Genomic DNA, 21,440 nt, shown 5'->3' on the forward strand with positions numbered 1-21,440 from the left:
TTAAAAAAAAAAAAAACTGCTCTGGATGAGATCACAACTGTTCTCCCGTTTGCATATATTTAAAGAAAATTTCCAGATGAATCCACTAAAACCTAAACCCCCTGTTTACTAAGCTGCGCTAGGGGCTGTTGGTGTGCCAATACTAACATGGGCTGTGTCGGCACTGCTACGCAGCTTAGTAAACAGGGAGGAGAGGGGGGTAACACATTAATGTAAGGTGTTACAACACAAACTCTAGCACACCTTTTAAAAGACCTTCTTAAATTCCTAAGCATAATCAGATGACAATTGTCCTGAAAAAAATTCTCTCTCTCTTGATCAAATTCATTTTCGTATCTCAAAAAAAAATGCTAGCAAAATGGATTACCTCTATTTCCCATTGAGATTTCTGATACAGAGTGAAATCTATATTGCCACAAGTAAATCAGAAAGAATTCATTCAATTTCTAGTCTAAACAATTTATTTTCCAGCAGGGCACCAGTGGAGGGGATACTGAAGACACACGAAAAAAAAAAATCAAAATGACTTTCACAGGAAAAGTATTGAGTATTGCCTCAACATTTAAAGTGATCAATCTAGAATTTAGTAATAGATTGCACTAATCATTCATCCTCCTGCTATTCTTGTTGCAGGCATCCTGCCCTCCATTGCCTGTTAATCATCTGTAAACAAAGTGATTACAGAATTAAGTTTTACATTTCCTCTAAATAGTGTGCCATGGAACAGAGAACTGCTTCTTAGTTGATTGAGAAACTGTATGGACAAGGCAAACTCACCCAGCTGGTATTTATAGGCCACAAGGTATGTTACCACTGATGTTGCTAAAGTACCTCTAAACTAAGTGCCACTTTCAGGTCACTGGGATCACAGATATTTGTAATATTTACATTGGAAGTCATCTTGCAAGTAATTTAACTGCAAGATTACTTTAGTACATGGAATTTAAAATTAAACTTTTAAAAAGCACTTAAGTTTTATTCTTATAAGCTCTTTGCCATGTAATGTTTATTCACAATTATCGCAGATGCACTTACCACCTCATAAGCAGGCAGTAAGTGCAAGCACACTATCTGCACAAGTGACAGCGTACAGCTAGTACCATATTTTATTTATTGCATTTGTATCCCACATTTTCCCACCTTTTTGCAGGCTCAATGTGGCTTATAATACATTATGAATAGTGGAAATATATAAGAAAATAGACAAAAAGATCTTGGGTAAACACGACAATGATAAAGCATGATAATAGCATAATAAGCAAATATCGTAGGCAGTTCTGGCTATATGTGTAGGAGTTCACATCTGTTGATCTTTGTGGTATGCCTTGTTAAAGAGATGGGTCTTCAATAGTTTGCGGAAGTTAGTTAGTTCATAGATCATTTTTAAGTTACGCCGCAGCGTGTTCCAGAATTGTGTGCTGAAGCAGGAAAAGGTTGATACATGCATTAGTTTATATTTTAGACCTTAGCAGTTGGGGAAGTCAAGATTAAGGAATGTGCGGGATGTTTTTTTAGCGTTCCTGGGTGGTAAGTCTATCAGGTCTGACATGTAGACTGGGGCATCTCCATGAATGATTTTGTGGACTAGGGTACATATTTTGAACGTGATGCATTCTTTGAGTGGGAGCCAGTGTAGCTTTTCTCATAGGGGTTTAGCACTTTCATATTTTGTTTTACCGAATACGAGTCTAGCTGCAGTGTTCTGGGCTGTTTTGAAGTTTCTTGATTATTTGCTCTTTACAGGCCAGCATAGAGTGCGTTGCAATAGTCTAGATGGCAGAGTACCACTGATTGTACCAGGTTACGGAATACGGTCCTTGGGAAGAAAGGTCTTACACTTTTTAATTTCCACATTGCGTGGAACATCTTCTTGGTTGTATTTTTCGCGTGATTTTCAAGTGTTAGGTGACGATCAATGGTAACTCCAAGAATTTTTAGGGTGTGCGAAATTGGACGATTCAGTTTTGGTGTGTTAATGGTGGTGAATTTGTTCGTGTTATGTTGAGAGGTGAGTATTAGGCATTGGGGTTTTTTCTGCATTGAGTTTTCCATGCCCATTCTTTGCCTGTAACCCACCCTTAACATGCTATAGTTAAGCATGAGATTTTTAGCAAACAGACTCCTAAATGCAGTGAAAGCCAGCACTGTGGATACTACTGCTGCAAGTACACAAGTGTTTGGTCTATTAGGCCCAGCTTTAACCCTCCACCTTCACATTATTCCAAAAGTGTATGACTTATTAGTGGGTCAGTACGCAAACATTAGGTTAAAAATCTGACAAAAAAAGTTAGTGGACTATATAGATGCACAGGGTTAGATCAAAGCAATAAACGGTACACCACCAAGAATGATAGTGCAGTTTTTATACCGCACAATTTCTATACCACACAGCTGTCTCTCCTAGCCAAACCCTTATTAACAAAAATGAGAAATCTAATTTGTAAATCACAATAAGATAGTTATATTTAAAAAAATGAAATACTTAATACAAACATTTTATCTTAAGACTAAAAGTTTCAAGTCACATAAATGCCCTGCACATTACCAAACAGAATGAATGCACAAAACTGAACAGAAAGAAAAGAGGTCCTAACAGTGTGAGCCCTTTCTGTTCTGAAATGAGTAAAACCATTGTATCCAATCACACACCTCAATCCCAAAACTACCGCATCCTTAAGTATACAATGCAAGACTGAAACAGTGATGGGAAAACCCTAATTATATACAGTGTGTATTAATTTAGGGTTCACTAGGAAATTGGACCTGAAAGTGGTAACGGTCCTCTAAAATCCTTTTTCTTAAATGCAATCAGTTTTTCTTTCAGACAAGGTTGGTACTTAACCAAAGTACCTCCACTTGTCTTCCCTATTGTAGTAAGCAAGGTTAGCTCTCAAGTTGCTGACTGAATAAAACCAAGAGACATGACCATTTTTAACTTTGGATATCGTTTTAAGGTTTCTCAAAGGTCTGTTGTATGTTCAAGCTCATTTTCAAAGCACTTAGCCTCCCAAAGTTCCATAGAAACCTATGGAACTTAGCCTCCCAAAGTGCTTTGAAAATATGCCTCTATGTCAAAAGCATACATTAGCAAGGACCATGTTGGAGATTCTGGTGGCATCTATTTTAAAAATACATTTTTAAATAAATTAGCACATACTTCAACAGTACACTCATACTCTAACAGCACAATTTTAAAAAATTGTTTCCGAATACAATGGGTAGTTTCTACATCCAAAATGTTCTCCTGTGGTAGAAAAGTAGATCAAAGTTGCCTACTTAGGATGTACTACTTTCAGAAATCAGAATAACGGTGAAAGCGGGTATGATTTCATATGCCACTTTTCTGTGGTTACATATTATATACAAGTACTTATACTGTACCTAGGGCAATGGAGGGTTAAGTGATTTGCCCTAAGCCACAAGGAGCTGCAGAAGGAATTGAACCCTTTCTCCTGGTTCTCAAGCCATTGCACTAACCATTAGGCTGCTCCTCCACTCTAAAATGAAAACTTGAGGGAAAACCCAAACCAAAGATGTTGCACTACCGAATTGCAACATGGACAGAAACAGTGAATTTGTATGCACAACTTGCTTGCTTGAAAGCAACCAAGATGAATAAATCTGTCAAGCTTGCTACTTCAGCTGAAAGTCAATGAGGCTGTATAAAACACTACAGCAAACTTGCAAAATGACCTTTTCTCATAAGAAACTCAAATGATAATCCACTACAGGAAAAAACACTTATGCATGGACTTCTGGAAGACAGAAGCAGTACTTCAAAATTAATCTAACCTTCCACCTGCTTTACACCATATATGCCTGTCCTTTCCCCATTTCATCACCGATATCATTTCACTATAAATTACAAGCACCACACTTCTCTCCCCAAAACTAGAATGATTTCAACCAGTTTCTGATTAATGGCCAAATGAAGCCTGATCCTACAGTAAAGATCAAATCAAACCATCAGACTCTTAGAAATAGCCTGAACAAAGTGCTTTACCCTCAAAACTAGTTTTTTTCTTACATCAGTTCCTAAATAGCAATGTATAATTTATCGAGTATCTGAAAGACCAACACCTCTCCTCTACATTATTTGGCAGAACATACATTTGACTCAAATTTACTAAGCAAATTATATGGAGTCTGTACTCAATATCCAGAGACCACAGTTCTCAATTAAAATAACTGATCTTAGTTAAGATATCATCAAGAGGAATCAGTTACAAGTTGTACTTTACTTCCACTTCACAAGCTTTTAAGGGGTGACAAAGTTTAGTTATATGAACAGAACAGCTGGTTTCTAAAGTTGTTCAGAACACATGCACACCACTTTCCCACCTAGTCTTTCACAGCTGTTCCTTAGCAACCACATAATACATACAGTGTTATAGAGCAACCTTACCTATTTCAAATCTAAGTTTTTTTTTCTCAGAATTTGCTACACTACCCAGTACTCTACAGACCCTGAAGTCAAGATGAGTCCGCCATTTTACATGAATAGACCATTCTAAAGGTCAGTTACCAAATTTGGTCAACAATGGTGCCATCTCTGCCGTCACTCTTGTCACTGTCAAGAGTAACAACTGTCACCTTGCTATTATCAGGACAGCAAAGCAACCAGAATATTCCCCATACAAATACTATTTACAGCTCCCAGTGTATTCAACCATCTTTATGCAACTATTCATTGAATGAATCAACTCAAAAAATAAAAAAAAAAACCTAGGATGTTATGTTTTAACTTTAAACAGATGTATACCCCTATCAGTGAAACACACACTTTAAATGATTTCTTAATAAAAAAAATAATTTACATTATATAATGAATTTGGATGCTTATTTCAATTACATTAATTAAATTTTTCATAAATAACTTATTAAAACTAGCAAAACAATCTGGTTTTATCTGTCCTTACTTTCTCTCAAACTACATTCCTAAAATTGAATGCTTGATAGTACATATAAAAAGATTTTCTCCATACTTACAAAAGATATACAAGCAGCCAACAACAAAATTCTAACTAATAAGTCTTCAAACTGTTCAATCACAAGCTCCCATAGTGTTTTTCCTGTAAATTATTTAAAAAGAAAAATTAGCCCAAAGAAATTAAAAAAAAAAAAGAGACAAACATTAAAATATGAAGAAAACAAAAACCAGACCAAAACCATTCTCACCTTCTTCCGCTGGTAATTCTGTTGGAGGTCAAGGTTTGCCAGGGACGTCACGGGGGAAAGGGGGCGAAGAGGGAGAGAAAAAAACAACCAATTAGAAATCTCTTTCGATGTAACAGTGTTCATTTCTATTATCATATTTCAGCATACAGTCAAATGTCGTGATCTGTCAATTTAAATATGATAAAATGGTATTCATTTTACAAGAATGGTCTTTGCAACAAATGAATCTCATTTGATTCGCACTTCTTGGCAGCTATAAGCCGGCTCAGGGCTCTTAGCGCCTCTCAATGCATTTCAGCCAAGTCATCACTCCTGCCAGCTGTGTAGTAGCTTCTGATTCCGCACACGAAGCTGGGCCAGAGACGACTAAAGCATTACAGAGCAAGGAAGGAGCCTGCTCAACTGCAACCAGGCAGATCCACCGCCTAACACACTTCAATCATTCAGCTTTCCGCTTGCATCACTCAATCCCAGTAAAAGCCCACGGAAATGGCATGTCTTAATCATCCCAGGAGCTGAGGAGGGGGGGGGGGGGGGGGGGAGAAAGGGTTAGGAGCGGACTGTGAATGAAGGTCACCCCCAACCCAAAACCGCAGCACAGGTGTCATTCGTTCAAAGGTTGACAACCCGGTTGAAAGGTGTGTTTACAAAACCCGGCCGCGACTCCGGCTCCCGGCAACACTCACGAGGAGGAGGATGCACCGGAGTCAGCCATCTTCTGTCTCATTCAGTTCCTGGTCGGATGCCGGCTCGGCACAGGTTAGGCCCGAGAGAGAGAAGCCGGCCGCGTAACCCCGGCCCATCCCCAGCCAGTGTCTTCCCGGCTACCTACCGTTGGGCCCCCACCTCTCCTTCTGCTTCTTCACTTGCTCCAGGCTCAGTCCCGTGCTCTCGTTGACGTTGAAATAAGCCAAAACTTCCTCCACGGTCTTTGTGTGCGCGTTCTCCATGCTGTTTTCCCCCACGTCTGTCTTCAGCCAGCAGAAAGCAGCGGCGGCGGTGACAACAACACAAAAAAAATTGAGCTCCCTGTCTGTCTCACATGTACGGAGAGGAAGGCTGAGGGAGGTGGAAGCCGCTCAGAAATCTCCCTCTCCTATCTGTGCCGTCCACAGAGAATTCCCTTCCCAGAGCCACTTCTCACCCCCTCCGGGATCGGCGCCTTCCTCTAATTCCCTTTCACAAGTCACAACGTTCTGTTTGTCGGAGGGGGGAGGGAGGAGAGCGCACGCGCAAGAGTCTGTGTGTGTAGAATTTATAAGTGTTTATCTAATAATATAAATAAATATTAGCCCTTCCCCCCTCGGGACTGCAGCTTCTGCCTGGCCCTGGGTGCAGCCGCTTGCTTCTGCTGGCCGCCGTAGCTGCCTCCTATAGCATTTATTCGCCGCACCTCGCCGCTGCCCCGCTCCCAACCCGCAGCATGTGGACGCCGCTCATTGGCCAGCGGTCGCCCGAAGAGAGCGAGCGAGAAAAAAAAAAAAAAAAAGGGAAAGAAAATGAGTCGCATAAGCTGAACCCGCCCCCCAGTCCTTCCAACAGGATCCTGGATTGGTGACGCAGGCCTCACACTGACGTAAACTAAACAGGGGGGAGGCAGGCTCCGCCCCTCCAAGCCAGCCCGGGGTTGACTAAGAGCGCGCGTGAGTTGCGCTGACTCAGGCGGAGGCGGGGCGAGTGCGGCTCGCGGCACGGTTCTTATGCAACCCTGGCAGGGTTGGAAACCAAAAAAAAAAAAAAAAAAATCGAAGGGGATCTTATGCAAACGAAGCGCATCGGGGTAGGGGGTGAGCGTGGGAGCTGAGCTGTCAAAGTGGATTCGGACCGTTTCTGATCCTCCCCCCTTGCTTCTCTTTGTTGCCGCTGTTTTGTTTCTGTATAAGCTACCTGCGCGTTTGACATTGGGGAAGTGTTCCTGGTACTATGTTTCTTTTCTTTTTTTTTTTTTGGAGTTACAGGATGGCAAATGCAGTCGGCAAGAAAGAGAACTAGTTGAAACGAAACATTTTTTTCTACATGTATTTAAAGCAAAACCAGCTTTAAACGGGAACACTATAAACCCCATTTTGTAGGTAACATTTCGCTGAAGACCTCCTACATAAAGGTGCTGAAAAGAATGTTTTTTTTTCTATAGTCAGGCTGTTCTAAGATCTGTTCTAAGATTTATTATTTGTTTTCAAATATTTCATCATTGAAGTGGTTGATCCATTGTTATTACTCATGAAATTATTTTTTTTTTTTTGTGTGGATGCAAAATAGACAAGGGGAAGGGTGTAGTTAGCAGGATAATTAAGCTAACCTTCCGACGCTTGGGGCAATGAGAAGAACTGACTAGAGAGTTTCCTACCGGTTTTCTTTTGGGAGATAGAGGGCAACCAAGGATTTTAAGCATGCACAAAATAGCCTAGTATGTTGTCATTCACACGCTATTTTTGGATGCCCACTGAAATCTAACGTTAATACATACACATGCCTCGAATCAGGGCAGGTTACAGAATTATTTACATGGGCAAGTAATGATTTACCCTAGTAAAGCAGCCAGTTGAAAATTCTCCTTCACGGTGACTAAAAGTCCACTGGCTGTACCAGTACTTTTAGATGTATTAAGTGGGAGAATTCCTAGGTGATAAAAAAAAATACACACAGATTGCGTTTTCAAGTTGGTATCTGTTATTTTCTCTGAGAACAATGTGTATATGCCTTCCAGGATCAGGGACAGCTGGGGCTATCTGGGATTTTGTTTTTAGCAGTGTGTGTGGTGATGATTGGGGGGGGGGGAGGGGTTCTGTGTCAGGACCCTTATGGCTATGGCCCAACTCATGTAAGTCTGAAATTAGGATAACTTCATCCCAGAAAGTGTTATAAAAGGAAAATAATTTACTGAACTGTACCACAGAGGCAGAAAATATGCCACTACAACTATTTTCTTTAGCTGACAAATACAACACATCCCTATTCTTTCCCCCCCCCCCCCCTTTGAGTAGACAGAAGGGTAGATGCTTAAATGTCTGGCGCTGTTCTAAACAGCGCCGAAAAAATACCACCACAACAGCACGGCAAAGGAACTCCCAAATGGTCAATGCTTATGACATGCAAATTTAGGCATAGTGTTAGCACTGAGCATTAGGGAGATCCGCAGGAGGGACAGTATCTGGCGCATACGCTGAAGAATTATGCATTAAGCACAGCTCTTCAGTGCATGTCCAGAACGCAAGAGGAGAAAAAGTTGCCAACTGCTAAGTGCAACTGAAGGGGAATAATCCAGCCCTTAAAAGTTATCTGACTTCTCTGTTGAGGTGGGGGAAGGAATGATGACTCCCTTCAAGGTCCAGTCCAAGGGGGGGGGGGGGGTGGTAACTCTGAATTCCAGCTTACTACTGGCATTTCCAGAAACCCCAGTGGCCCCCAAATTTTCTTCTCCAGGACAGTGAAGACCTGCAAGAGGAATTCAGGGGTCACTTCTTGCCAATGCATATGTGATAGCAAGGAGAAGTTCTTTTCTCTCACCATTACGAAAGCGAAGCTGACTTCTGTGCCTGGAGAGGAGGAGGGAAGGTGGATGAAAAGGTGGCCAGTTATCATTTTCAACAACCCTAATGCCAACTCTGAGCTGGCATTAGGTTCCGGGCAGTAAGAGTGCCCTTGTTTGGGGTGTTTTTTGAACACGGGAGCGAAGTGCAAGTGACCTAATTTAAATGCAGTTAGCATGCCATTTGTTATATCCTTTGGCGTGCATGTGCCCACATTTGCTTCTGAGCATCAGGGCCAGAGGAAGGAAGGTTGGGTTAGTTGGGGGCTGTGTGGCACTCCAGTTTTGGCTACACTCAGACAGTTGCCCTGCCTGCCTTACCTTAAAGCCAATCCTGCCTCTAATGCAAGAGATATTAAGATGGTGTTTAACAGACGGAAAAACACTGCTACCCAAAAACTGTGAGGGTTTTTTTTTTTTTTTGCATTTTGGTCACAATACTACACACTGAAAACAGTTCAAAGACAATTCTGTAACTGAGCACATGCACATAACTGCCCAGAAAAGCAGCACTAATGGGTGTGTGTGCATTATGCACTATTCTGTAAAACCATACATAAGTGCTATAGCGTATAAATGCAAGGAGGTGTAAATGTGGGCGGAACATGGAAGGGGCATGGGAATGTCTCTAACTTATGCGCTAACCTTACAGAATGCTAGAAGTTACGGCTATAGCATGGCACACTAAGGCACATCTGTTTACAAATGTTATTGACCTGGTGTAAATGGTCGCACCTAAATTTAGGCATGTGAATACTGACTTACACTAGTATTCTATAACACCATCTTGGCAAACGGATGCTGTTCCAAAATTAGTGCAGTGTGTGACATTGATGTTCCTAACTGGAGACACTTAGGTATCGAATTGGACTAAATTCTATAAATGACACTTGAAAAATCTTGCCTGAAAAAAATAACACTTAGCGCTGTTCTTTAAATGGCACTTAAAGTGAGGCATCATTTATAAAAGGATGTAGCCATTCTTACTAATGAAACTCTGGTATAAATCCCCACACCTAAGTTGGGCATGGATCCCCTGAATTCTATAACAACTCACATAAATTAAAGGAACACCCCTGATCTGCCCATGACCCTCCCATAGCCATGCCCCTTTTTGGACTCTGTGTAGATCCTGCAACTTAATTTAGACATGTACATTTTAATTAAAGCCAGATAGCACCAATAATTGCTTGTTAAAATTCTAGTTATCTGTGCTAATTGGCTCGTTATTCAATCAATTAAATTGTGTGCGCAAATTGGGGGGCATGCCCTATTTAGCGTGCGCAATTTCAAGCACCATTTATAGAATTCAGCGGTGTGTGCTGTTTCGTAAGGCTGCGCTATTACTTGGTAGCATGCACTGAAACAAAATAGTGTCCACTAAAATTACATGAAACCGCTGGCCGAAGACAACTGAAATAAGGAATGAAAAATAAAACTAAAATGTTTCCCCATGGATCCGTCCTTTTTTCTGGCCAAAGCAGAACAAGGCACTCCCATGTCAGCCTCGTTTACAACCAACTTAAGGTATGACAATCCAGCATCTACTGTCCCAGGGCACTGACAGGGTTTTTCCATGCACAATAACATAATAATCACCCTTATTCTAGAAACCTGCAAACTCAGTTTTACACTTAGTATGCAAAGCTGAGTACACAAGTTATAGAATAGTGGCATTTATGAATATCACTTAATTTAACAATGAGCTGTTAAAACACATGCAGACCGTGAAAAATTGCAAGAAGAGCTTAGGAAATGGGAAGACTGGGCATCCAAATGGCAGATGAAATTTAATGTAGACAAATGCAGAGTGATACACGCTGGGAAGAATAATCCAAGTCATAGTTACCTGATGCTAGGATCCACCTTGGGGGTCACCACCCAAGAAAACGATCTAGTTGGTATATACAATATGTTGAAGTCATCTGTAAAAAAACAAACAGGATGCTAGGAATTATTAGGAAAGGGTTGGTAAATAAGACCCAAAATACTATAATGCCTCTGTATTATTCCATGTTGCGACCTCAGTTCTGGTCACCGTATCTCAAAAAGTATATAGCAGAATTAGAAAAGATTCAAAGAAGAGCAACCAAAATGATAAAGGGGACGGAACTCCTATCATATAAGGAAAGGCTAAAGAGGTTAGGGCTTTTCAACCTGGAAAAGAGACGGCTGAGGGGAGATATGATTGAGGTCTACAAAATCCTGAGTGGTATAGAACGAGTAGAAGTGAATCGATTTTTTTGACTCTTTCAAAAAGTACAAAAACTAGGGGACACTCAATGAAGTTACATGGAACCAATTTTAAGACAAATAGGAAATATGTTTTCACTCAGTGAATAGTTATGATCTGGAACTTGTTGCTGGAGGATGTAGTAACAGCAGTTAGCGTATCTGGGTTTAAAAAAAGGTTTGGACACGTTCCTGGAGGAAAAGTCCATTGTCTGCTATTGAGACAGACATGGGGAAGCTACTGGCTTCCTGTTGAAGCCTGGGTTCTTTTCAGATTGGGCACTATGGCTTTTAAAATTCTACATGGAACTGCTCCATTATATTTGGTGGGTGCAGTCAACCCGAAACTATCAGAAATTGGGTCGGCTGTGTGAAAAATTTCTTATAAGTTATCCCTCAGTATAGAATATTAAACCTACCAAATTTTTAACTGCTTCTCTTTCTTATCAAATGCTGGTATTGCCAGTTGATATAAGATTAATGGGAGATTACCTAATCTTTAGGAAGTTGCTTAAGACCTTCTTATTTAAGACTAGTAAAAAAGGCCCGTTTCCGAAACAGATGAAACGGGCGCTAGCAAGGTAATCCCCCCCCCCACCACCCTCCCTCCCTCTTGAGTTCCAGACCCCCCCTCGCGCATCACCGAAGCCCCTCTCCCGGCACATCACCCAAGCCCCTACTCCCCCCCTCGGGCACATAAACCCCCTCACCACCTGCAGCCGCCAATACTAACGCTGTCTGGCCGCTGCTTCTTCTCCTGTTGAGCAGCAGCGGCCTGGACAAAAAGAAAAAAGCAAAAAAACATTTCAAACCTCAAACAGTGCTCCGTAGACAGCCAGCTGGCATTGGCTGTCATCTCTGCAGCCGCTCCTCCTCTCCCCTGCACGTCACTGCCCCTGGAGGAAGACCCCGGAGGAGCGCAGCGATGTCATAGGGGAGAGGAGGAGCGGCTGCAGAGACGACAGCCAATGCCAGATGGCTGTCTACGGAGCACTGTTTGCTCAACAGGAGAGGCAGCAGCAGCCGGACAGTGTTAGTATTGGCGGCTGCGGGTAGTGAGGGGGTTGGTGTGGCCGAGGGGGGGGGGGGGGTATGGGCTTGTGTGATGCGCCGGGGGGAGGGGCTTGGTGATGCGCCGAGGGGGGGGGTGTGAGCTTGGGTGATGCAGAGGAGCTTGGGTGTTGCGGCGAGGGGGGGGCACTGAGAGCTGTTTCGTAGGCAGGGAGAGGAGTAGGAAAACACGCTTCGCCTGGCCGGGGTGTTGATGTTCATTGAGTGGGGGGGGTGGTTTGGTGATGCGGCGAGAGGGGGGTGTCTGTGTTGCCCCGGCGCACTGACAGCTGATTCCCAGGCAGGGGGAGGCAGTGCATTCTAGCCTGCCTAGCAGACCACCTCGGAGGGAGCCACGGTCCCAGGCAGGTTAGAACGTTGAAGGTGTGTTTTATTATATAGGAAATGTCTGATGCCTAGAGTTCCACATCGTGATTTTTTGTTGTTTTTCTCTTCGGTTAGGAAAGAGGGGTGGGAAGACTGGAAGGGAGAATACAGAAAATTGTAATGACAATACACCTAGTATTTTCCTTTGCATTGTGTTGTAGTGCTTATTGTTTTCTGGTTTGCTGATTGTAGTATTTGAAGACCTCTTTCACAAGTGGTACTCTCCTTGATTCAGGTTAGATAAAACTGTGGAAGGGAGGGAGTAGGAGGGGAGGGGGTGGGGTGGGGCTGAGGCAGTTACTTGGAGGGAAAAACTCGATGATAGGTCACGTCTTGTTTATCTTATTTAGTATGCCTTGCCACTGGGTATTTCATATATACTCATGTTTGTTATACTACTTTTGTTATGCCATCAATAAAGAATGTTGCAACATAAAGGTACCTGTGCATTTGTTGAGTGTACAGATGCCCGCAAGTCTGCCTGTGGGCAAAGTGAAGGGTGTTAATGGAGTGACAAGGGTAACACCACCTTCTGCTTGCTCTAAAATGATTTTTGTCAAGCCAGAATGAATGTTTTCTGGGGCCACATCTCCTGAATTTGGCCTTTTATGGTGTATGCTGGGCTTGATGGACCTTGCTTTGACTGAGCATGGTTTTTCGTATGTTATTTCCCACTCTCTGGCCTCCCAAGGTTATAACGAATTGTGAGTGATTCAAGCCCAATTAGATTCCACCTTTCTGTACCTGAGGTTCCATGTTACATTTTCAATAACTATGAGAGTAAAACAGTACAGTGTGGGTGACTTGTGAAAGCATCCAAGTTGTTTTCCACTGCAGCTGGCTCCCTGTTAGCACCTCAAGAATAGAAGCTGAAAGAGGGGAATTTCAAGTAGTCTGCTGAAAGCTTAAGCATGAAGCTCCTTGGGTTGCTGTTGACAGGCTCTGGCTGCTTGGCATGTACTTCTCAATGATTTATTTCCTCTGGATGGTGTTAAGCTGATCACTTCCTCAAGCATGTACCAGATTGCAAGGAAGTGCTTGGCAGCAGGAGCCTCTTTTGACACTCGCTCTCCTTAACATGACAGAAATTGACTTTCAGATGTGCAGAATGAAATGTTCTCCATTCAAGGGTTCAGTAGCACTGGAAAATATAGACCATTGCGCTATTGCTTAAGTTGTTAAGAACAATTCGACGTTATTTTTGATTGTGGCTGATGCTATAACAAATTGGTCATGCTAGTCGACTCATTAAATCAGAGAATATTCAAGCGCACAAATTGAAACCCATCATATAAGGTCCTATGCAGTTCGTTCTTTTCCAAGTATATCCTGCTCCCCCACACGACCACTAGAAAAATGCAGTGCTGAAAAAAAGGCCATTTTCCTCAATCCCTCAAACTTTGGTACAATAAAAAGTGCCATCTAACATAGTAACATAGTAGATGACGGCAGAAAAAGACCTGCATAGTCCATCCAGTCTGCCCAACAAGATAAACTCATGTGCCATTTTTTGTGTATACCTTACCTTGATTTGTATCTGTCTTTTTCAGGGCACAGACCGTATAAGTCTGCCCAGCACTATCCCCACCTCCCAACCACCAGCCCTGCCTCCCACCACCGGCTAAGCTTCTGGGGATCCCTTCCTCCAGATATACAATGAGGACTTTCTCAAAGGATCTCCTGTGTTAACATTGTTTATTCTCTGTTGTGGTTCCCTTGTTAGTCTACTTAGAAAGGCAGAAATACACTTAAAACAAGCAGGTGGCATATAATCAGGTTCTCAGGGTCTCCACAATGAATATGCATGAGATCTGCACATTGGGGGCTCAGGGCCTGGAAATCTACCTCGTGCGTATGCCTTGTAGAGATCCTGAAAACGTGACTGACTATGTGTATCCTGAGGACTGGGCTGAGAAACCCTATTCAATAGGTTACTTTGGTGAATATGTGACAAGTTTTTATTATAGTCAGTGACAAAGGGAGTCTAGGTCTTGAAAGCAGTCACAAATGTATGAAATTAGAACTTTACAAAAGTGTCATTTGTAAATGTTACTGTACCACCAGTCCATGAAAGCACAAAACACAAAGGTCCCGGGTGTGAATAAAAACAGTCAAAAGCAGTGAAATATCTTGGGCATATCTCCCCAATGTTACTGACGCTGCATTGGTTTCCAGGAAGTGGGAAGGTGATGTTTAAGTTAGATGATCATTGTGCCTTGCAGTTGCACTTTTTCTGTCACCAGTGGCTCCTGCTTTCTAAGAAGTTAGTAAGGTTCTGTGATCCCAAAATCAGGGCCTGCTTGATATTCTTTCATTGAGGCTTGCACAGAGCTAGGCCTTGGAGACAGGCCTTTCAATAACCAGTCTACACTTATGGGATCAGTTGTCTTCAGCTATTAGATTGGAAACAGATGTACTGATATTTAGGAACCAGTTGAAAGAATGGATTTACCAGGAAGCTTTTGGTGATGAGCTGGAGAACTTGTACAATTAATTAGTATCTCCTGCCGTGAAAGTGAAGGTGATTAGACTGTTAAGGATGTGAGATAGTAGATTTGTTTTCTTTTAAAGATAGTAGGTTTGATTTTAGACTTAGGGATATGGGATTGGATTTGTAATTGTTTAATGTAATGTTTAACTGTCAGTGTGGACTGTAGTCTGCTCAGAATATCTAGGTGGGTGGCATATTGAGGAAGTAAGATAATGGATTTGTTTTTACATTTAGGGATGGAGGTGGGTTTTTATAATTGTTTGTCGCTTATTTAATTGCCAGTGTGAACTGTAATTTGCTCAGAAAGTTTAGGTGGGTGGAATATTGAGGAAATAAGATAACGGATTTGTTTTTAGATGTAGGAATATGGAGTGGGTTTTATAATTGTTTGTCTAATGTGATTTTATTTGTTTATTTATTTAAAATATTGATAGACTGCAACTATCCATAGTACTTGATGGGGTAGAATGAAAACATACATAATAAAATAAACAGAATAAGATACATATCTTACATATGAGTTTATCTTGTTGGGCAGACTAGATGGACCATGCAGGTCTTTTTCTGCCGTCATCTACTATGTATGTACATACTTAAAACATTACGTAAGATAAAGCATATAATTGTAGCAGTGCAGTATTCACGTTATTCTTTATCAAGGTACAGTTCTAAATGCCTGACTAAAAGTTAATCTCTTGAACTGTTTTCTACAGTCTTCTAACATTCTGATTTTATCTCGCAATTTACACAGTAACATAGTAAGTGACAGCAGATAAAGACCTGTACGGTCCATCCAGTCTGCCAGCTTCTCCTACGTATGCACGCAACTATGGAACGCATTACTGAAGGCCATAACATTTTTTTAAAATTTTTGTTACATTTGTACCCCACGCTTTCCCACTCATGGCAGGCTCAATGCGGCTTACATGGGGCAATGGAGGGTTAAGTGACTTGCCCAGAGTCACAAGGAGCTGCCTGTGCCTGAAGTGGGAATCGAAATCAGTTCCTCAGGACCAAAGTCCACCACCAGGCCACTTCTACATGGATCACCAATGTGGCCGCGCAGGCTTCTGCTTCTGTGAGTCTGACGTCCTGCACATACGTGCAGGACATCAGACTCACAGAAACAGAAGCCTGCGCAGCCTTCTACATGGAATGTTGCTAGTGGAATAGCAACATTCCATGTAGAATCTCCAATAGTATCTATTTTATTTTTGTTACATTTGTACCCCGCGCTTTCCCACTTGTGGCAGGCTCAATGCGGCTTACATGGGGCAATGGAGGGTTAAGTGACTTGCCCAGAGTCACAAGGAGCTGCCTGTGCCTGAAGTGGGAATCGAACTCAGTTCCTCAGTTCCCCAGGACCAAAGTCCACCACCCTAACCACTAGGCCACTCCTCCACTCAATACATGACCTAACAATCTTCCGTAGACTACTGAAAACAAATCTGGTCAAGCAGGCCTACTATAATGTTCCATCTTATATACAAAATAAATAGACTCTACACGAACTAGACAAAACCGAACTCTTGTCACTGGACTGTTTAACCTCACTGCTATTAAAGAAAGCTACACAATACGCACTACCAATCTATTTCCTAAATTGAAGATGACATCTTTATAGTTGATGACCTAACTTATGCTACAACTCATTTTATCACTTAGAAACCTCGATGCAATGCCATAATGCATTCCTCTGTACCATGTATGTATGCACCTTGATGCAAAATCATTTGTATGCAATGCCACAATGCAGTGGTGTTCCTAGGGGGGCTGATACCCAGGGCGGATCGCCAATGCGCCCCGCCCCCCGGGTGCAGCGCCCCCCCCAGAACAGCGTGACGCCCCCCCCGGCGAAAGAACCCCCGATCCTCTGGTGAAAGAACCCCCCCCCCGGGTGCATGCCGCTGGGGGGGGGGGGTGCCGCGCACCTGCCGGCTCTTCGTTTTCATGCTCCCTCTGCCCCGGAACAGGAAGTAACCTGTTCCGGGGCAAAGGGAGCATGAAAACGAAGAGCCGACAGGCGCACGGCACCCCCCCAGCGGCGTGCACCCAGGGCGGACCGCCCCCACCGCCCCCCCCCTTGGTACGCCACTGCCACAATGTATTCCTCTTTACCATATGTGTATACACCTAAATGTATTACCATTTGAAATTCTGTACCCGGAAATGGCGATCGCCATCACGGCACATTGAGCCTGCAAATAGGTGGGAAAATGTGGGATACAAATGCTAAAAAATAAATAAACTAATTTTACGTGGTATGTGATACTTTATATGTATACCTGAGTTTGATTTGTCCTTGCCATTCTCAGGGCACAGGCTGTAGAAGTCTGTCCAGCACTGTTCTTGTACTAAACGTTCGGAAGCTAACGCCGAAACCCCTTAAAATTTACACTCCAGCCCATCCATATCTATTCCGTCACGATCAGAGCATTGACCGTAGAAGTCTGCCCAGTATGTCCAGCACTGGTTTTGCTTCCCAATTACCGGTGTTGCTGGGCTCCATTCAAAAGGCCCAGCTAGGATAAAAGACATTTACATACCTCTGCCAATTGATAGGATGCAGCAAAAGCCCAGCACCTTCAGAACACAGAGTCCTGTTAGACAACTATAGCTTCATATAAGAGGGAGCTTTGCTGGAGAATATTTTGAAAATCATACACAATAATTTAAATTTAACACACCAGCATATTGCAACCGATGCAATGAAGAAAGAAGTGGACCAACATGGTCAAACCGAGAGGCTCCAGTTAGCCGAGCAGCAGAGATCTGAATTGATTATGATGCCTTAAAGCATAGATGAGGGCAGGCCTAAAATAAAGAATGGGGAACTATCAGAGGCAGGGGATCTGCAGTGCAGATGCAGCAAAACAAACAGAAGACCACCAATGTAGAAGGTAGAAAAAGGGTTTTAATTTCACCAAACAAATGCTTGTGTCCGACGTGGCCACGTTTCGCCAACTGGGCAGTGTTAGAGGCAAAAACTAGTAATTGATACAATACTGCCTTCTCCAAAATCATAGCCAGAAGTGGTAAAGAGGCAAGACTGGAGGCTGGATTGCAGGCAGAGACAGGAACTCAGGCAGTACTGGAAATGGAACACAGGTAGGACTAGAGACAGGAACTCAGGCGGGACTGGAAATAGGAACGCAGGCAGGACTGGAGACTGGAACTCAGACAGGACTGGAAATAGGAACTCAGGCGGGACTGGAAATAGGAACACAGGCAGGACTGGAGACTGGAACTCAGACAGGACTGGAAATGGAACACAGGTAGGACTAGAGACAGGAACTCAGGCAGGACTGGAAATAGGAACTCAGGCGGGACTGGAAATAGGAACACAGGCAGGACTGGAGACTGGAACTCAGACAGGACTGGAAATGGAACACAGGTAGGACTAGAGACAGGAACTCAGGCAGAACTGGAAATAGGAACGCAGGCAGGACTGGAGACTGGAACTCAGACAGGACAGGAAATAGGAACTCAGGTGGGACTGGAGACTGGAACTCAGGCAGGACTAGAAATGGAACACAGGTAGGACTAGAGACAGGAACTCAGGCAGGACTGGAAATAGGAACGCGAGCAGGTCTGGGGACTGGAACTCAGACGGGACTGGAAATAGGAACTCAGGCGGGACTGGAAATAGGAACACAGGCAGGACTGGAGACTGGAACTCAGGCAGGACTGGAAATGGAACACAGGTAGGACTAGAGACAGGAACTCAGGCAGGACTGGAAATAGGAACACAGGCAGGACTGGAGACTGGAACTCAGACAGGACTGGAAATAGGAACTCAGGTGGGACTGGAAATAGGAACACAGGCAGGACTGGAGACTAGAACTCAGGCAGGACTGGAAATGGAACACAGGTAGGACTAGAGACAGGAACTCAGGCAGGACTGGAAATAGGAACGCGAGCAGGACTGGGGACTGGAACTCAGACGGGACTGGAAATAGGAACTCAGGCGGGACTGGAAATAGGAACACAGGCAGGACTGGAGACTGGAACTCAGGCAGGACTGGAAATGGAACACAGGTAGGACTAGAGACAGGAACTCAGGCAGGACTGGAAATAGGAACTTAGGCGGGACTGGAAATAGGAACACAGGCAGGACTGGAGACTGGAACTCAGGCAGAACTGGAAATAGGAACGCAGGCAGGACTGGAGACTGGAACTCAGACAGGACTGGAAATAGGAACTCAGGTGGGACTGGAAATAGGAACAGAGGCAGGACTGGAGACTGGAACTCAGGCAGGACTAGAAATGGAACACAGGTAGGACTAGAGACAGGCAGGACTGGAAATAGGAACGCGAGCAGGACTGGGGACTGGAACTCAGACGGGACTGGAAATAGGAACTCAGGCGGGACTGGAAATAGGAACACAGGCAGGACTGGAGACTGGAACTCAGGCAGGACTGGAAATGGAACACAGGTAGGACTAGAGACAGGAACTCAGGCAGGACTGGAAATAGGAACTTAGGCGGGACTGGAAATAGGAACACAGGCAGGACTGGAGACTGGAACTCAGGCAGAACTGGAAATAGGAACGCAGGCAGGACTGGAAATAGGAACACAGGCAGGACTGGAGACTAGAACTCAGGCAGGACTGGAAATGGAACACAGGTAGGACTAGAGACAGGAACTCAGGCAGGACTGGAAATAGGAACGCGAGCAGGACTGGGGACTGGAACTCAGACGGGACTGGAAATAGGAACTCAGGCGGGACTGGAAATAGGAACACAGGCAGGACTGGAAATAGGAACTTAGGCGGGACTGGAAATAGGAACACAGGCAGGACTGGAGACTGGAACTCAGACAGGACTGGAAATAGGAACTCAGGTGGGACTGGAAATAGGAACACAGGCAGGACTGGAGACTAGAACTCAGGCAGGACTGGAAATGGAACACAGGTAGGACTAGAGACAGGAACTCAGGCAGGACTGGAAATAGGAACGCGAGCAGGACTGGGGACTGGAACTCAGACGGGACTGGAAATAGGAACTCAGGCGGGACTGGAAATAGGAACACAGGCAGGACTGGAGACTGGAACTCAGGCAGGACTGGAAATGGAACACAGGTAGGACTAGAGACAGGAACTCAGGCAGGACTGGAAATAGGAACTTAGGCGGGACTGGAAATAGGAACACAGGCAGGACTGGAGACTGGAACTCAGACAGGACTGGTGTGAGCAAAATCTAAATAAATAAAATAAAATATGTGTCAGCTAAAAAAAAAAAGATGGATATTCAGTGCTGAAGCCTGGACAAGACCCAGCATTGAAAATCTGGGCATAATGCCACTGCAGGAAGCAAAAGGCTCACCGCCATCATCTGAATATTGGAGGGATGGTTCACAAAGAATTTGCCCTATTTGCTAACACTCGTTTAGAAAGACAGTCTGAAAGAGCGCACATTGTTAGCGTACAGTGCACACACTGTTCAATATTCCGAACTGGCCGCTGACCGGTTAAATCACTTGTCCTGGGCTATCCGCTAATTTTCAACACACTTAACTGGTCAACAGGGGTGGCCCGACCATTAAGCCACCTGAGGTGGGGGCCTCAGACAGCACTCTTTAGGAGCAGCATCTCGGAGGGGTGGCTTTGCGGCATTTTACCTGGTCATGGTAACTTTCCAAACCCAGCAGCGGCAGGAATTCCCATACGCTGCCCTGCCCACCTCTTCTCTTTACTGCGGCCACCTGAAGTAACTTCCTGTTTTGCTCAGGTAGCCATAGTAAAGGGAAGAGGCGGGTGCCAGCAGCGGCAGGGCAAAGTATGGGAATCGTTGCCACTGCTAGGTTTGGAAAGTCACCGTGACCAGGAAAAACGCAGGGGAGGGGGGGCATGCAAACTCCGCCTCGGGCCGGCCCTGCTGGTCATCACTGCTGAAAATTAGCGGTTAGCGCCTAAATGAAAACCAGTTATTTTGGGGTGCATTCTGGGGGGGGGGAGGGGCACAGTCAGCACTTGGTCTATAAAGTGCCGATATTCAGCACTTAACCAGCCAGGGTAACTGTATAAATGGGATCACATAAAGGACAGGCTTATCTTTATGCGGTAACCCATAGTTGCTTAAGTTCTGAATACTGACTTAACCGGTTAGGCGGCGCCAATAAAAACCAAATATTCAATGCCGAAGCCGGACTTGGCCCAGGATTGAATATTTGGGAATAACAGCAACGGCAATCAGCAAAATGCTGCCACCGCTGGCAGAATATTGACCCCTCTGTGATTCAGGGTCTATATTCCAAAAAGATATCACACTGTTATTGACTTTGCTCCTGTGACAACGAAATGAACAAAAAAAAAATTAAAAAGAACATTCCCAGAAACTCCATAAATACAAATATTTCTGGTTGCCTACCCCTACCTAATATTCCAGCATCAGACAAAAGAAAGGTCATAGCCGGTAAAACCTGGATTCTGGATAAAGCACATCTCTTCTCCTTCCTACTTTTGGCAGCCCGACTGGTCCTAGCTATGTGTTGGAAGTGACCAATTCCTCCCACGGTGCTAGAATGGATTACTAAACTACATCATATTATCGAGGGTGAGAGGTTTCGAATGA

General features: G+C 43.9%; 1 protein-coding gene across 2 annotated transcripts in view; it reads right to left on the reverse strand.

The window, feature by feature from the left end:
- Positions 1–6,608, reverse strand: part of ATP2A2 (ATPase sarcoplasmic/endoplasmic reticulum Ca2+ transporting 2) — a 158,446-nt gene extending 151,838 nt beyond the window's left edge. The window contains exons 1-3 of one of the 2 annotated variants that reach the window (XM_030220199.1): positions 6,011–6,607; positions 5,179–5,196; positions 4,990–5,072 (exon numbers count right to left, since the gene is read on the reverse strand). In XM_030220199.1, the coding sequence (XP_030076059.1) occupies positions 4,990–5,072; positions 5,179–5,196; positions 6,011–6,128 (219 nt within the window). In that variant the 5' untranslated portion in view covers positions 6,129–6,607. Of the gene's footprint in view, positions 1–4,989; positions 5,073–5,178; positions 5,197–6,010 lie in introns of both variants that reach the window. The other variant, XM_030220198.1, reaches the window with a different exon arrangement.
- Between the last annotated feature and the right edge of the window lie 14,832 nt (positions 6,609–21,440).

This window comes from Microcaecilia unicolor, chromosome 11, assembly GCF_901765095.1.
Source record: "Microcaecilia unicolor chromosome 11, aMicUni1.1, whole genome shotgun sequence".
Classification (NCBI taxonomy): domain Eukaryota; kingdom Metazoa; phylum Chordata; class Amphibia; order Gymnophiona; family Siphonopidae; genus Microcaecilia; species Microcaecilia unicolor.